Here is a 16,565-nt window from a genome sequence, read left to right as displayed (position 1 = left end):
GCGTCTTATCCCCCATGTTCTTTAACATTTACTTTTCATTCCTGCTTCTTCATGCATTCAAAGACGCAATGCTGGCATTTATCTTTGAACTAGACTAGATGGAGGCTTGTTCAACACTGCAAGGTTTAGAATGAAAACCAAGGTGAAAGAGCTGGTTCTGAGAGACTTTCTGTTTGCAGATGACACAGACTTGGTTGCCTACAATGAATCTTCCCTGCAAAATCTCTTGGCCAGATTTTCTTCATCATGCAAGTGTTTCAGTTGACAATTAGTCTTAAGAAGACTGGGATCATGTACCAAGGGTGGAAGTACCAGCTTCTGACGTCACTCAGGAGGGTAAACTGTTTGGTGTTGTTGACAGGTTTTGCTACTTGGGTTCTACAATCAGTAGGAATCTTGACAGAATTAGAACTAACAGAATCAGAAAAGCAGCTAAGAATTTTAGACTATTATAGAAACATGCATTGAATAAAAACAAACTACCAACTAAGGTAAAGATGTTAATCTACAAGATTTGCGTATTGTCATTCCTGCTTTATGATTTAGTGGACTACATATGTTAGGCTCAGCAAAAAAGACTGAACAGCTTCCACATAAGATGCCTGCACAAGATCCTGAAAATGAAGTGGGAAGACAATGTCAAACACAGAGGGGCTACAGCACACATGACTGACACACTTAGAAACCACTATCAAGAGGAGGACGATGCAATAGCTTGGCCATGTCAGAAGAATGGGAGGAGACCATATCCCAAAGAATATTTTGTACAACAAGATTTGAGATGGCTCTAGAAAGTGGGGTCGCCCTTTATGGTGGTGCCACGACATTTGCAAAAATTATATGAAGTCAGTTAACATCAATGTACAAAGATTGCAGGAGTGCGCAGAATCCCATGCTACCTGGAGGGAACATCTGGCACTGTAGCATGAACTGAACTAATGTAGCTGATGTTAACACAGAGCAGAATAATAGTGAAATATAACCATGTTAGTCTTGTCCTGTAAGCAACTTGAAAACTTAATTTTGTATCCTTCTGCTTGACATAAGTGAATGAACTTTGCATAGCCTTTATGTATGAGTGTGTGTAAAAAGGTGAATGGTGAGAGAATGGCATAGAGACGGGAGAAGAAGATTCAACTGTTTATGTAAGCAACAAGGTGCCAAATGTAAGTTACCAGCCACTAACTAACTAACAAACGGCTGAAGAATCCCTTTGAAGCTCGAAGGCACAAAGGAGATAACAGAAGAAGACATTCTGCCAGACAGGCAACAAAAACACTCCAAGGCTAAGATAAGCTGAAGACAAAAGAAGAACTGGAAAAACAGAAACTGGGTATGGAAAAACTCCAAAGCACTGAACCAAAGGATGCCAATCCCTATTAAAAGAAAACTTTGAAAATGCCAAGTTGGGTGAGTCTCTTTCTCTACTGCTGTTTCATCAAAGCACAGATGCATCTGTTCACCCTGCTCCAGCTGTTATCTTTAAATCTACTATCTTCAAATCATTATCATCTACTCAATAAGCCCAGGTTGGCTACCCTGGGCTGATATTGAGCAACTAGTGCTGGTAACTATATCTGGTGTATGTGTGGATGGAATGGTTTTTTTGTGTATGTGTATGCCTCTGTGTAATGATGTGTATGATGATTTGTGTGTGTTTGTATGAACAGTGCGCCTGAACCTCTATGTCTAACTCATGTAATGAATAAACGCGGCACCTTGCCTTATCCCCCTTTATAAAGTCTCGCTCGTGATTTGAGCAACTGGCAATTTGTGTAACAGCACTGGGTGCAGCTCAGCATGAAGCAGCTTTGATCCTGAGCATGGAAGCAAAGTGAGAAAGGAAGAAGCGGTGTGCTGTAAACTTGGGCTCCAATTCAAACAAGACTTGGATCTGTAAAACTTGTAACGAGCTATATCAGTCTCAAATTAGGCTCGTCAGCCACAAGTGGCTCAGACACCAGACTAGACCTCTTACACGTACACCATAACCCAGAGGATCGAAGGTTGCCTTTTATTATATGGGGAGAACAGAAGCACAAAGAATGAAGCCAGGTCAGACAGTTGTATTCTGCAAGTGAAACTTACGTTACTGAGGCTGCTTGCAGACATTAAGAAAAAAAAAAGTGCTTTACTGGAAACAGCAGCGCATTCTTTCAACCCAGCTCTGCAATGTCTGCATAGATTGGGTGCTTCAGCGGGGCTTTTTGGCACTTTTACCTAAAGCTGAGTCAATCAGCTACTAGATAAAAGTGCCAAAAAAGCCTCACTAAAGCACCCAATCTATAAAGATGCTGGGCGAGCAGGGTCCAACTAACATGCTGCCTTTTCTGGGCATGCACTGAGCTTGGCCCGGGAACACACCAAGTTTAAAATAAAGCACAGGTTTGGTTTTTGTTTTTAAATGTCTGCAAGCAGCCTGAGGTGGCAGACATGGATAGGTATGCTTCTATTCAAATGCTGGCCATTTTGCTTGAGATTGTATTTTGGGTTAGTTTGGGACCAATTGGATATACTGAAGGCACTAGTCATACCAAGGCATTTAACAGGAAGGTTGGCATTTTCCACCTTTTCAAATGGGTCATCATCAGAGGTGGAACATTAATTTTCTACTGTTTCAGGAAACAGCAGATTTTTTGCAATAAACAATGTTATCATTATGCATTCCTGCTCTTAGAGGGGAAGAGCTGGACACTCTGTCTATAGGTTTCACAGCAAAGAAATGCAGAGACTCAGAAATCTAGGGGCTTACTCTATTACTCAAGGGTTTTGTGGTTACACTAGATTGGACCTACTCCACATCTTCCATATCCATTTCTCCCCTGTCTTCTAATTCCCCCATCTCCTGCCCTGTGCCCTGTTCCTGTTCTCTTGCTTCCCAAGCTCTTGGCCTAGCATAGCTCCTGCTTCTATTAGTCTTTTTCCTTAACCATTCCTTCCTCCCACTTTCCCTATATTGGAGGCAGGTAGCTTCCCCCTCCACAGTGCTTGGGCATCAGCAGTAGAATCATTCAGAGAACAGAAAATCATCTCCCTAACCTTTGTGTCTAGTACATGGCACCACAATGGTACCCAGCAATTTAAGACCAATTTAAGGGAAATTACTGTTCAGTATCTACATCCTTGGATTACAAGTATACATGGTACAGATAGAATTCTCTAATAATTTAGCTCTCAAGTAAAAAAGAGCAACTAATCATGTATAAATTTATATTTTTCAGAGTTATGACTTAGTAAAAGCTGACAGAATATTTACAAAAACAGCAAAAAGGCACACACCCCTTCTGCCGCCCCATAGCCAAGACAAATTTCAACTCCCTATGCAAAACATGAAGGCAGTAGCACTTCTCAACACATACAAAAAATGAAAAGTTTTTGAACATGGCCAGAACAACATTTTTCTCTAAGCTTGTTTTTTGGAAGTTTCTGGACCATTTTAGCTGTATCTTCTAAAAATACTCAGCTTGAGGCAAGCACATAATATGGGACTCTTCAGGCTGAAAGACTATAAAGTTCAGCAAAATAATATGCAATTGATAATGGAAAGTATTAGGCAACTTTATACATAGGTGACAAAAATTGCACTCCCTATAATAAAGAGAAATAAATTAAAATGTTATTACATGAGGTATTTACATGAAGGAGATTCTTATGTGCTAGTCACTAACTCACATGTTTGTTTCATTTAAGATATAGTGAAATCTATTATTAATATTAAACTACCATGTCAGAAATAAGGAGTTGAATATATCTAGAAATTTTATACCAGAAACACAACTCTCACCACTACCACAATAATGTTGACATTGTGATTGTGTATATCCACTCCTGTAAGTCTGTGGGTTATAGAAAGGCTGCTGAGCTAGCAAGTCCTGAAGCTGTGCATTGAAAAGGCAAGAGCAAAAGCTAAGATGGGCCTAGAAAGAACTGAAAATGTCTATGCTTTTTAGAGCATTGCTTGGGCAAAGACTTGGGACCAGAACAAGTGAAAAGGTTCTTCCTGACCAAAGAAGGATCACAGACATGATTAAGAATCTGCAGTGGAGTTAGAACTACTTCCAGCTCTTCTACAAGCCTGATTGCACATTCTCTTTTTGATTTGTTCTGTGAGAAGGAAAAAAACATAAAGAACTGTTCGCTTGCTAGAAGGCTTGCTATTTTATTTATTTAAAAAAAAAAAGGTTTCCAAAGCACCAGGACTAGCTAAGCACTATAGTATACTGACTTTGCTTTTGAAGACGGAAGGAAGAAGTATTATGAATGGAGAAAGTTCAACAAACGAAGTCTGACAACCCTCAGTGCGCCTTGATAATAACGTTCAAGAGAAGACTATGCTAGAATCTTTCGTGGCTAGAACTTCGATATCTAGACTTTTCATCTACTAAAGGCCAGACGCCAAGAACTTGAGTCTACAATTCATACATTGCTTCTAGCCCTCTGTTTCCCCACAGGAGGAATAGTAGCCTTCTTTATTGTGCTATTATGGCTGTTTAAAACCTGTGCCTTAAAGGCATCATATATTCCTTCACATTTCTTTCTGCTGTGCCACTTTCAGAAACTACATAATGGCTTACAACATTGATGACCACTTCCTATCGTGCTGACCAATACTGTTTAACAATTTCTTTATATTCACATTTCTATCCACATCCAACAGTAGTCTCTCGTTTTAGACTTAGATTGTTAGCACCTTGAGGCAGAGATCTTCCAGTTGTGTTTGTACAGCACCTAATGCATTTGGATTCTGCTCTATGAATGGGACTTGTAAAACATACAAACAACACAAGGACTACTCTCAAGTTTCAGCCAACAGATTTTTATGGCAGCTTGTTTACCTGCTTAGTGGAATAACTTGGTATAGGGGTGTCAAGCATGCAACCTACATGGCTACTGAAATCCAGGGCATGAAGCCCCAGGTAAGCAATGGGGGGGTGAGTAACAGCTGCATTAACCCTTGCAGCTACCATTCCCATTTGTTCCACCACCATCCTATAGTCCATGGGCAGGGTGAGATTGAAACCCCTTAATATGATTACATTACACTTGCACACCACAAAACACACCATTTGGTTTTCCAGAAACTTAAATAGTAACATGCAGCTAGTTAATTCTAATCAGTAAAGCCTGAAGGGTTCAGAGCCTGCCTTTTCTTTAAAAAAAAAAAAGGAGCTGCACTTTTTTTTACCATGCCTCACAACCATGGTTGGTAAAAAAACAAACCTATAACCAGTGGAGTAAGATACTTAGAAAGGACATCATCGTGCCTTTTTCACGAATGTTTTCGAAAATGTATACATTTAAAATTTTAAAAGGAACTGTGGTATGAATTACAGAGCGTGTATTAATTCTCAAGCTTTTATATTTAGCTTTTCAGTTACCTTGTCTGCATCTATTTTTCCTCTGATAAATTCTGATTTCCAGAATTCCAGAGCTTGTTCCAAGGTTAAGCCAATTCCCTTTAAGAACAGGCCATACTGCATACGACCTCCATGACGGAGATGATGGTTTTCTCGTAGGGCTTTATGCAATTGCCGCATGCAGATAGGATATGATTTAACAGAGAGCTGCAAGAACAAGATGAAAAACAGACCAGTTAACTTGAAGAATATATGTTTATTGTCATAAGTAAATTAACTCCAAAAGGAAAGGGGATGGGGAGGAAAAATGCCACCCCCTCTACAATTGTAGATAACAAAAATGTGTCCTTGACCCTTCAAAAATCCAATAAATCTTTCAAGGCCATAAAGATAAAAACACAATAAAGGAACAAGGTGAAAATATTTCAGTCTCTTCAATTACTATATCACAAAAGTTTAATCTGTAATAGGAAATATCTTACCTTAATTACCCTTTCTTCTCAGGGAAAAGCCCACTGATCTATTACAATGGGTTCAATTCCTGTTGGCAGTTTCTTGGAGACAGAAACTGGACCTCTCCATTAAGGCAAACTGGCAGTGGCTAAACCTCTGAAGGCCAAGCAGTCGGCCAGTTTGAGATAGCACTATGAAGCAGCTTTAGAAGTCTGTCCTTTAAAAAGTTTAATTTAGCTACTAAGAGATAGGACAAGAAATGTACACAATCACTCCAGTGTCACTTCAGAATCTATGCCAATTAACAAAGAATTTTATCTATAAATTAATGCCTTTAAAGAAAGTGAAAGAGGCTGCATACAACAGTTAAGCCTCCTGTAGGAGCTTCTGCCAGGAGTGTTGAACCTGTAGAGCTTCCTGATAGAATTATTTTTTTCCAATAGCATAAGATAAATGCACAGATCCATTTAAAAGGAAAGGTGCAAAAAAGCAAGACCAGGTGGCCACCTTATGTCTGTCTTTGAATGTTGTATATGATCCTTCAGACCTGGATACTTCCATGGTACTGAATGAACAAATAGAGGGGGAAAAGTTTCTACCTGTGAAAGCTTCTAAAAGTGCAAATTAGTCATCTAATAACTAAAAGCTTAAGTCATTTTGGTTTTTTCTTTCACAGCAATTCTTCTAAGAAATTTTCTAGGAGAGGACACACTACTGCCCTACTGATCAAGAAATGGAACTATCTTGTATTTTCTAATATTTTAGGCCTGTTTTATAACTTTTTTACTTGCACATTAATTATATCCACCTATGGTAATAACTAAGTGCGGGGAGCATCTACACATGCACTTAACTGCACAGTAGACTAATTTGCTATGATATAGAGCATCACAGTCTACATGCGCAATGGTATTAGACAGCAGCAAACTAATTTTCACTGCCATAAGATATTGCTGTCAAGGACTATCTTACGGCAGTGAAAATAACTGCACCTAAACACACACATAAATGCTGACCTGGGCGTACATTGTGCCCAATCAGAAAGGGGCCAGACCCCTGCCTGCAACCTAGTCACAGAGCTCCTGACACTGGAGCACTCTTATGCCCCAGTCAGCCCCTCTGTCACCTGATGCCATTTCCCAGAATCCAGAACTGACTTCTGGGGCCTCCTGCCAGCACAGGGCTGCTTCACCCCAGTGCAAACTGCACCAGAGTTTAATCACATTACCTTAATGGCACGTGTAGATGCACCCACTATATACTACTATACCAGGGCTGTCCAACTGGTATAGTAACACCTGCTGTAACGGATTTACAGACTTTCCCTGTGGAGAAGAGTATTATAGTCTACAAATGGAGCAAACTCTCACATAGTAAGAAATTGTACCAGTCAATTTATTAATGCCATAAAAGAAAAAAACAGAATAAATCTGAAGATTAAATTATTTTGATCTGATTGAGTATTGTCATGACATTCACTTTACAAGGAAACGATCATTGCTAAAAAAGGGACAACTTGAAGCCAGTCAATTTTAAGACAATGAGTTAAAGTAATTTTTGTTATTAATGTTTCTGATTTCCTCTGAAGATTGTTGTTTTACAATCAATTACTGTATTCCATTTTTTTAAACATGTGTTTTTCTTTGCCCGGTAATGTGAAAGGCCAACAAATATAACATGAGTATTGGCTGATTACGAGAGAAAAGAGATAAGAGAAAATGGAAACTGATCACACACCAAATGCTGTTAAATGTACATTGATTAGAATGAAGAAAAATATTTTCTTAAATTCCTTTCAGTTACAGTAACCTTAGTTATAACTCAAAACAGGAGGCAAAACTGCACATTATTACAATAACCAACAAATATTCCATTCTAATTGTTCGTAAGTCAAACCTTAAGTTTTACTGTATTTTATTGCATTTATATATTTCAATTCGTTTCAACAATTCCTCATAACATAGCTTGGGAACTAAGAGAAAGCAAAGTTTTAAAGACTGCACAGAGAACAAAGGCTTTCAAAACCAGTCATATCTTATCAGATACTGAGATGAAGTTTAAGTTGTTTCTAAAGAATCATATAAAAGCAACAACAAACATATATCCTCCAAATGTTAAGCAAAAAGTACTTACAGTATCAATCTGCTCTAGTGAAATTTTTCCAGTATTTTTTTGTGCACTGTAATCTGGGCCAATGTAGGAATGGCTGAAAGAAAAATGAAATAATGTACTACTAAAACTGACCACTGCAAAAGGACTTTTGCTATTTTGTAGCAATATAAAGTTAATTTTATCAGCTGAAATTTTTTTAACATGGAAAAAAGAAAACCATCTTGACAGATATAGAGATATCGTTGTAAATCTGATTTAAATTAATAATAAAAATCAAGAGTAGGAAGTTATTTTGTTGGTAGTGTTATTCTGACGAGGATAAAAAGATGCTGGAGAGTTGAAAATTAACAAATTGTAAACAGAGTTGAAAAATAATGAGACCCTGTGATAACAATGTAATGAAAAAAAGTAAATTCAAACCTAATTCACATATTGAAATAATGTGAGTACATCTACAAGGTAAACTGCAATATAGTACAGAGATACCTGAGCTACCTTTAAACCAGCTGGTTCAGGTACTGAGAGAATACAGCCACAGAAGCACATATCTCCACATGGGCAAATTTACCCTGCTCACAGTAAGAGGATCTGCATCTTACAGAAACTTGTGCTCCAGGGAGCATAGAAGGATCCCATGGAGTTATCTAGGAACTACATCTGAAGCCCAGCTTTGCATTCCTTTCTATAACAGTGTGGCAGTGCTGTGTTTGTGCCTGCCACTTTAAGAACATATGGCAGGCCATGGAGTAGCAGGCAGGTGAATTCAGGCCCAATTAGGCAGTCACCTGACCACACATGACTGCCTGATTTGAGAAGGGCTGGGCAGGGAGTGCATAAACTCAGATCCTGGGAGCAGAGCCCACAGTTACATCTGGGGAGACAGAGAAACAACATCTCCCAGAAAAAAGATCGCAGCTCCTGGAACACCTAGAGGTCAGACTAGGAACTATGGGGAAGGAGGAGGCTCCTTCTGGTCCTGGGTAAGACCTGAAACTGCACCCTGCTCGGATTAGATGGTGTGGTGGGACTGCATGTGGCGAGGCAACCCCAGGAGCTGCCACATCTGTGCCTCCCCAGTGAAAGGTAAGGCCTAAGGGACGAAAGGCCTGGAGAGTGAGTGAGTGAGTGAGTGAGGTATCCCAAAGGGCTACATAGAGTAGGGCCGGAAAGGTGGCCTCAAGGACTGCGCAGAGTACGGCAGCATGAGTGTGTGGCCCAGAGACAGATCGGAGTATGGTCCAGTGAGGGGCTAAGAGGGAAACTGAAGCCTGCATGGGGCCAATGAGCCAGTACAGCCCAGTAAGGGGCTGAGGCAATAGTAAAGAGAACTGGAAGCCATCTGCAAGGCATGGGACATGATGTAGGGATGGCTCAGAGCCAAGTAATTGGCCCAGAATACCAGTGTCAAAAATGGGCAGCCTCCCACATTTTTACATCAATTCATTTTTACATCAAAGGCATGGCAGACAAGTGAAGGCAAACTGCCCTAAACGGGGGGAGGGCCATGACAATGTGCAAGAAAGGAGGGCTGGAGATCCTAAAAAAGAAAAAAAAAATCATATAAATAAAGTCTGGTTGGTGTTCGCAAGACTATCAAATCTCACAAGGTTGAAAGCACCACAAACTGCACACCAGAGGAAGCTTGAGGTCTCTTTAATAGAACAAAAAGATCAAAAAAAATAGGAGAGAGAGAAGAAGAAATTAGAAAGGAAGAGATACAGTAACTCTTAAGGTGGAAACAAAGTTAAGATAAAACAAAAATTAGGCCCAAATCACCACTCCCTCCCTCACTGCGGGGGGGGGAGGGGGCCTTGATCTGCCCCCCCCATGCCCCTTTCCTCCCCCCGCACCCTTTTCCTCCCAAAAGACTTACCAGCTGGATGCTGCTCTCCAAGCTGCCCAGCTACATATCAGCAATCGGATCGGTATTGGCCAATATGACTCATTAAAAATCGGCCATCAGTATCAGCCCAAAAAATTGCTATCAGTGCACCCCTATATAAAAAGCCACATTTCTTAAGCTAGTAAAGTGCTATACTTGACTATGGCATGATCTTAAAAAAGAGAGGGGAAAGGAGGAGAGAGGGAAATGCACCCACACTTCAAACATAGCATTTGTGAAAACAGTACACATTAGCTATGTGGGCTTTCTTCTCCTGAATATTAGCCAAGAAACCGATTTCCTCCACCAAAAAACTTTAAAGTAGTAAATGACAGCCATGTGCTGTTACTGACCATGAGGTTAAATTAACCAACAAGAATATCTGAGGACAAAACTAAGAAAAATCGGAGTTCAGATATTTGCTGTCCAGCTAGAAGAAGAATCAAGATTTTTCTAACTACTTGTGGATGCATTTTCAGGCCCATGCTGTTGGTTCACTTTTTGAACAGTCTCAGTCATAAAAAAAGATGCTGTTCACCAGTGATGGAGCACCAGTTATGCTCTTAATGTATAGTACACAAAATAAGATCCAACAATTATATTTTCCAAGTACCATAATTTGAATTTGGATTTGTTTATGAAGAATCTTAAGTATGGATTTAATTATACTAACAAAAACCAAGTGTTTCGCCAGAAGTTACAGCACAGGTGCCGACCTGAGACATAAATGCCACAAGCGGCACAGGCATGTGGCAGTTTGGAGAGAAGATGGTCGTGGTAGCAGATAGGGCAAGGAACAGAAAGCAGAACATCAGATCGGTCAGTAGAGGGAGAGAAACAGAAACTGGAGTAGCAGCTTGGTCAGAGAGCACAGGGCAGGCAGCAAAAAAGCTGAGCAGCAATCAGGTTAGGGGAAAGGATCACAGTGGCACTTGGGGAGTGTGCAGGGCTAATTTTTGGTTGCACTTCTGCCAAAAAGGTTGGCCCAACGTTAAAGAAACTTTTTTTCATTCTGTAAAGATAACTTCAAATGCCAGTCTTAAAAGTATTTTATATAACATTTATGATATATTTTTCCTATAATTCATTATTAAAATGAACAAATGTTTTCTTTCAGTTCTTCTGCTGTCACCCATCAACACATATTTGTTCTCAAAAGAGGCTTAAACATTCCATAAATACAATTATGTTATTTGTATCCAATGAATAAATTTGATTCCTATTCACCTTACCTAAGGTGATTAAGCAGAGGTTGAAGTCTCTCATCAGATTGTACAGCAGGCAAGGATCGTGCTGTCAGCTAGAAAAAATAAAATTTTAATTTATAAAAATTTCATGTTAGGAAAATTTGATCACATGGAGTTGCAACGATGAAAGCAACCATGCAATTTGTTTATTCCTTAGTACAGTATAACACATTTGTCATATATTAACGGGCACATAGAATAAAGTACAATGTTTTAAAAAGTGCCGTAAACTGAAATACTTATATTTATCCATTATTTAACAAAATTAACTAATACTAGTAAATTTTTAACATTTTTGTTTTAATTTAAATAGTTATCCTACTGTCAAGAGTTTTTTAATAATTTTAGCAAAACATCGGAATTAAATAGGAGTATTTTTTGGTACTAATATCCTACTAGAAACTGCAAAATGCAAGTGAAAATAGACTACTAAGCCCTCTTCATATTTATGCAAACTGTATATGATCCTTCACAAAGATATACGAAGATTAATGCTATGAGAAGACTCTGTGTGCATTCTGTGGTATGTCTATAAACTGTCCAATTCTTTAATGACTATTTTAAGACTTAGGTTCTCTTTTCATGTCATTAGTCTACAAATTCTGCAAGTATATTTTACAAGGCTCTCTGATGTAAAAATACTGAAAAATTATGTGTTAAAAAATAAACAATTAATTTAACATGCATGAACGTATTTCCATTTTATTTGATACATACACAAGTTATAAGCATAACAATCTACATGGCAAACCTACACACAAACAGTAAGGCACATTGGATGAATGTATGTGGCAGTTTAGAGTCTATGAACAAGAATCTAGAGCTCGCTGAACACAAGGGGCAACTTTTAAATTTTATCAACTACAACAGAAAGAGAATGCTAACATTCCCAGTCCTTAAAACATGCTACTAAACCACAGAAATGAGGCATTAATTCCAAGACCGAGTACAAAGAAAACAGGAGCTATTTGGCAAGCAAAAAAATGCACTGATTCTTCCTAAAAAGCAAATAATTAAATTTCATTTTTAAGGTCAAGCTTTGAGTCTGCAGTTATTAGCTGAGAAACAGGGTCCACACGAATCTAATTTTCCAGAATACTTCCCTTTATAGCAATAATGTTATGATGTTATACAAAGATGTAAAAATTGAACCCACTAATAAAAATATATACTTTACACTTCCAAATATCTTTGAAATTAAAAGGGTGTGGCTTTATTTCATGGTTAGCTCAATATAACTCAAGTTCTGCCCCTAGGCTGGGTTCTACCTATGCATAAAAAACTAGTTTAAGCTCAAGATATCTATTCTGTTAAGTAGCCCTAGTAAAAGCTCAAGTGCTGCCACCTGTGGAGTTAACAGTACACTGGGGACTGTTTGCTAACCAAATCACTTTGTGCAACGTGTTGTTTTATAGCATGGCCACATCCACTAAAGCTAGGTCAACTCAAGTGTGCTACTGTCCATTCACTGACAGACATTCATTTAGAGGCGCAATGAGATCTGATTGTGATCCCAACAATCTGGTGTCTTGTCATGCCACACATACATGGTAGGATGCACAATCATGATCCCAGATTCTCACTGCACTTGCAAGCTGATTGTCAGCTGCTCCAGGACTGCACTGGAGCTCCCACCGGCCCCAGTGTGGTCCCTGGAGCTGTCCAATGATCAATCTGATTGTCAGCCAGTGGAGACTACACTTGGGCCAGCTGGAGACCCTACAGCGATTTGTCACAGTCTGCCCTGACACGCTCTATTTAAGGTACAATGGAAATCAGCCACAAAAATATTAGTTGGCACCATGAATTGCCTGAACATATGGCTAGGTCACTATTTAAAATATAATTAAAAGATTGTGTCTTATGTGTAACGTCTGCCAGGGTCTTAGGGTACAGCTAAAGCCAGCTGTTGCAATGAAGACAAGACCTAAAATCATGAAGACTTGAAACAAAGGTAGAGTAATTTCTACCTTTCAAAGAACGGGGGTCAGTTACAGAAACAGTGATTCTCTTCACAATGAAAGCATGACTAACAATATACTAGCAATAGGGATGTGAACAGTTAAACAATGAAAAGAGGCAGGCAACACAGCCCTGCCAGGCAGGCAGTTCCCCCTCATCCCCTCTTCCTCTCTGCACTGCTGCAGCCAGCCCCAGGAAGGTGTGGGCCGGTGACTGCAGTGCCTTGCCAGCTGTTTCTTCCCAGGACTCCTTGGGCTGTACTGCCAGCCTGATGGAGCTGCTTTGGCCCCAGGCTCATTACCCCACCTCCCCCAACTTCACAGAGCCACAGGCTGAAGCCCAGTGCCACCATCCCCATCCCCATGGGATGCAGCATCTTCTGTTACTACAGATGCTGCAGAGACTGGCAGAGTAAGGTGGAAGTAAACGGGCACAGGGTGACTACCCTGGGCCTACAGCTCAGCCCCACTGCATGTGCCACCACCTGCCTTACCTGGACCCAGAGCAGGCTCCGAGAAGACCTGGCCGCCCAGTGTGCCCAGTTTTGTTGTGAAGTGCAGCCCTGGGGAGCTGCTGAATCCCTAGCTGCACCTCAGGGGCCTGGGAGCACCCTGTTGGTGCTGGGATGGGCAGACACCCCACCGGCCAGGCCAGAACAGACGCAGTGGGCCAGGCTGGGGGCTGCCATACCAATTAATCATTTAACCTGTTGTAATTGCAACAGGTTAAACAAATATTTATTTACTTGGTATTTATATCCCTAACTAGCAAACACCATTGCTTAGTAAAGAAATGTTATCATGGGTATAACCTAACAAGCAACTCTAAGGAATCTAAACAAACTGATAATATCATGTTACAAGTTAAAAATCAGTAACATCTGACTTTATAGTGGGCTTCAAGAAACACTAGTGAAATCTGGAAACAATATTTAATAAAACCAAATAAATGTATTTGCAAATTATACTCTTACTTCTATCTCTAGAAAAATAACCAACCAACTTGTCTTATTGGTTCTAACTCTCCCAAGATGAATATTTAAAACATTCCTAAAGCATTCTATTAATTTGCCACTATTTCAAAATGCATAGTATTTAGGGGGAAAAATCATATAGCAAAATGAGATAGCCATCCTAAGCTTAGATATAAATGGCTGTTCATTGTACTCTTTTAGGTTTCTTAAGATTAAAAAAATAAGAATTTTGTCATCTTACCAACAAATATGGCAGTTTGCTTTGTATAGCAGCCATGTTACATTACTGCTGTCTATTTTATTTATGTAAAATAAAACTTTTGCTGGTTAAAGATTCTTATTTCAGAAAGCAGAATTTACATTTACAAAAAGAACTGGCGTCTTTCAAAACGTCAATAAAATGATATTGCCTCCCTAACCAGAAATTATTCAAACTCCCTAAATAGCACCTGTTCCTTCCTTCATTTCATACTTAACAAATACTTTTAGAAAACTAAAACTAAAATCACAAACACGATTACACAGAATACACCAAAGAGAGACAAAGAGAGAGAGAGACCAAGAGACAGAGAAGAGCATGCACGTGCACACAAAGCACACACGCTCTTGGTCTACATGCAGTCTTTCATGGTTATGACTATATTCATATGGAAGCAATTTCTATTTTACAATAAGTACTATTTAATATAGTTGCTCATTTTCATTTAACAAATAATTTTAACAAAGGATGTGCCACTTATTCAGAGACACTAATAATAAGATTTGTTTTTCTATTGTAAATAATGCATTTATAGTGATATGTGCTGGTTTACTGAAACCAGATTATTCTGCTCAGTGAAAAAGAAAATCTCTCTCTCTCAGAAGCAAAATTAGGAAGATGCAATAAAGTATTTGATATGCCTCAATATTATATTAAAATGATATCTTCCTATAAAGATTAACTGCAGTAAAAGCCATTTTCTGGCATGAGGGGGTGCCTGTAATCTAAAAATGCCAGTTACCTGAGGCACAGGGGTTTCCAGCTGAACGCAAAGTGTGTGTGTGTGTGGGGGGGGGGGGGGGGGGGGTGGCAGCACAGGGTAGTAATGGTGACCACCACCATGTGCAAGCTTTTCCCCCCACCCCGGTCTGGCCAGCTGGAAATTCCAGTTAATAGAAATGCCAGTTAGTAAAATGCTGGATAACAGGGCTTTTACCTTACAAATAAATTACCTGGACTTGTCCATCTGATTTTATGAAATACTTTAAGACTAAACAGGAAGGGACAATACTTGTTCTCCTAGTTCAAAACGGTTTATATTCGTCTCTAACCTGCAATAAGGGCTAGAGAGCATCAATGACAAGTTTCATGTTCAGACCATTTTCAGGGGAAGTGTAACTAAAGCAAAGGGCCTCAGAACCTGTTTTTAATGGAATGCAAAGAGAATTTCTGCAGATGTTACAACTGACAAGCTCAGCAGAATGTGGAAATGTATTAATATGCCCAGCTAAACAAATAGTAGAATGTGTCATTTAAATTAACCAAATGAGCTAGCAGGAAAAGCCTGCAAGAAGGCCTTGAAATAAATAACCCACATACAGCATAATGTAGTTTTAGCAAGAGAACATTAGCATGAGTAGTGTTTGGTGTAACAAGAGGTATCAAATGCAGTTTGTGATATAGTAAGTATGCCTATGTTAAGTTACTTAGGCAAGTTGTAATAATAAATACCAGCCTTGTGAGAGAAGACCATAACATGAGGAAAAACAATACAGGATTGTGATAATAAAAAAATCCTCCCTTCAATTTCACATAAATTTCAGCTAATTGGCACCTTTTGGGAACATGGAACAGATTCAACCTAATTCCCAGGGTCTCAACAAAACAAATAATTTGATGTAACCATTCAGAAAATGTTCCTTAAGGGGAAAATCAGATATAAATATGTTGTACAAACTGCATGGAAACTTGGATAACTCAGTAGATCCAAGAAAGCCTACTTCTGGTCTGTGTGCCATTTGCCGTCTCCCTCCTGAGTTCTCCAGTAGATAAGGCATCTTCATTCCACTTTAACAGGCAGCCACACACACACATATATCACTGCCTATCTTGTTTAAGTCATGAAATAAACAAAGAAAGAAAACACACCCTAAAAGCAAAGAAAAACTGCCTCCTGCCAGATATTAGTTGCCAGCCTACCAATCCACCTATAATCCAGGAAGTAATGATCAATCCAAGCTTCCATTATTAGGAGAATTATGTGAGTTCTTTTCACATAACCTGTGTAATCAGGTTAATCGTGTTTTAAGCATAACATCTGTCAAGGGACAGAATAGCCTTGAAATGAGCATACTAATTTCAGTTTTAATAACCAGAAATAAGTGTACTACAAAGCTTTTTAAAAAGCTGTACTTACAAAATGTGCTCAAAAACAAAGTTTTAACAGAGATTTCAATTATTTACCTAGCCACAAGATTAAGTGCTATGTTCCTAATTATCTTCAAATTAAATATTGCTAAACAAGTATGTTTTTACAATATTAGCTAAAACACAATCTTGTAAAACTATTCCAATTAATTATCTATCTCCTCCACTGGGA

General features: G+C 39.1%; 1 protein-coding gene across 2 annotated transcripts in view; it reads right to left on the bottom strand.

The window, feature by feature from the left end:
* The window catches only part of PRIM2 (DNA primase subunit 2), a 250,604-nt gene that overhangs the window by 100,904 nt on the left and 133,135 nt on the right, over nt 1-16,565 (bottom strand). For both annotated transcript variants that reach the window (XM_014594466.3, XM_059730696.1), the window contains 3 exons: nt 11,037-11,104; nt 7,944-8,016; nt 5,379-5,564 (listed from right to left, as the gene is read on the bottom strand). In XM_014594466.3, the coding sequence (XP_014449952.1) occupies nt 5,379-5,564; nt 7,944-8,016; nt 11,037-11,104 (327 nt within the window). The remainder of the gene's footprint in view (nt 1-5,378; nt 5,565-7,943; nt 8,017-11,036; nt 11,105-16,565) is intronic.

The sequence above is a fragment of the Alligator mississippiensis genome, chromosome 1 (genome assembly GCF_030867095.1).
Source record: "Alligator mississippiensis isolate rAllMis1 chromosome 1, rAllMis1, whole genome shotgun sequence".
NCBI classification, from domain to species: Eukaryota; Metazoa; Chordata; order Crocodylia; family Alligatoridae; genus Alligator; species Alligator mississippiensis.
This window is presented reverse-complemented; position numbering and strand designations above follow the sequence as displayed.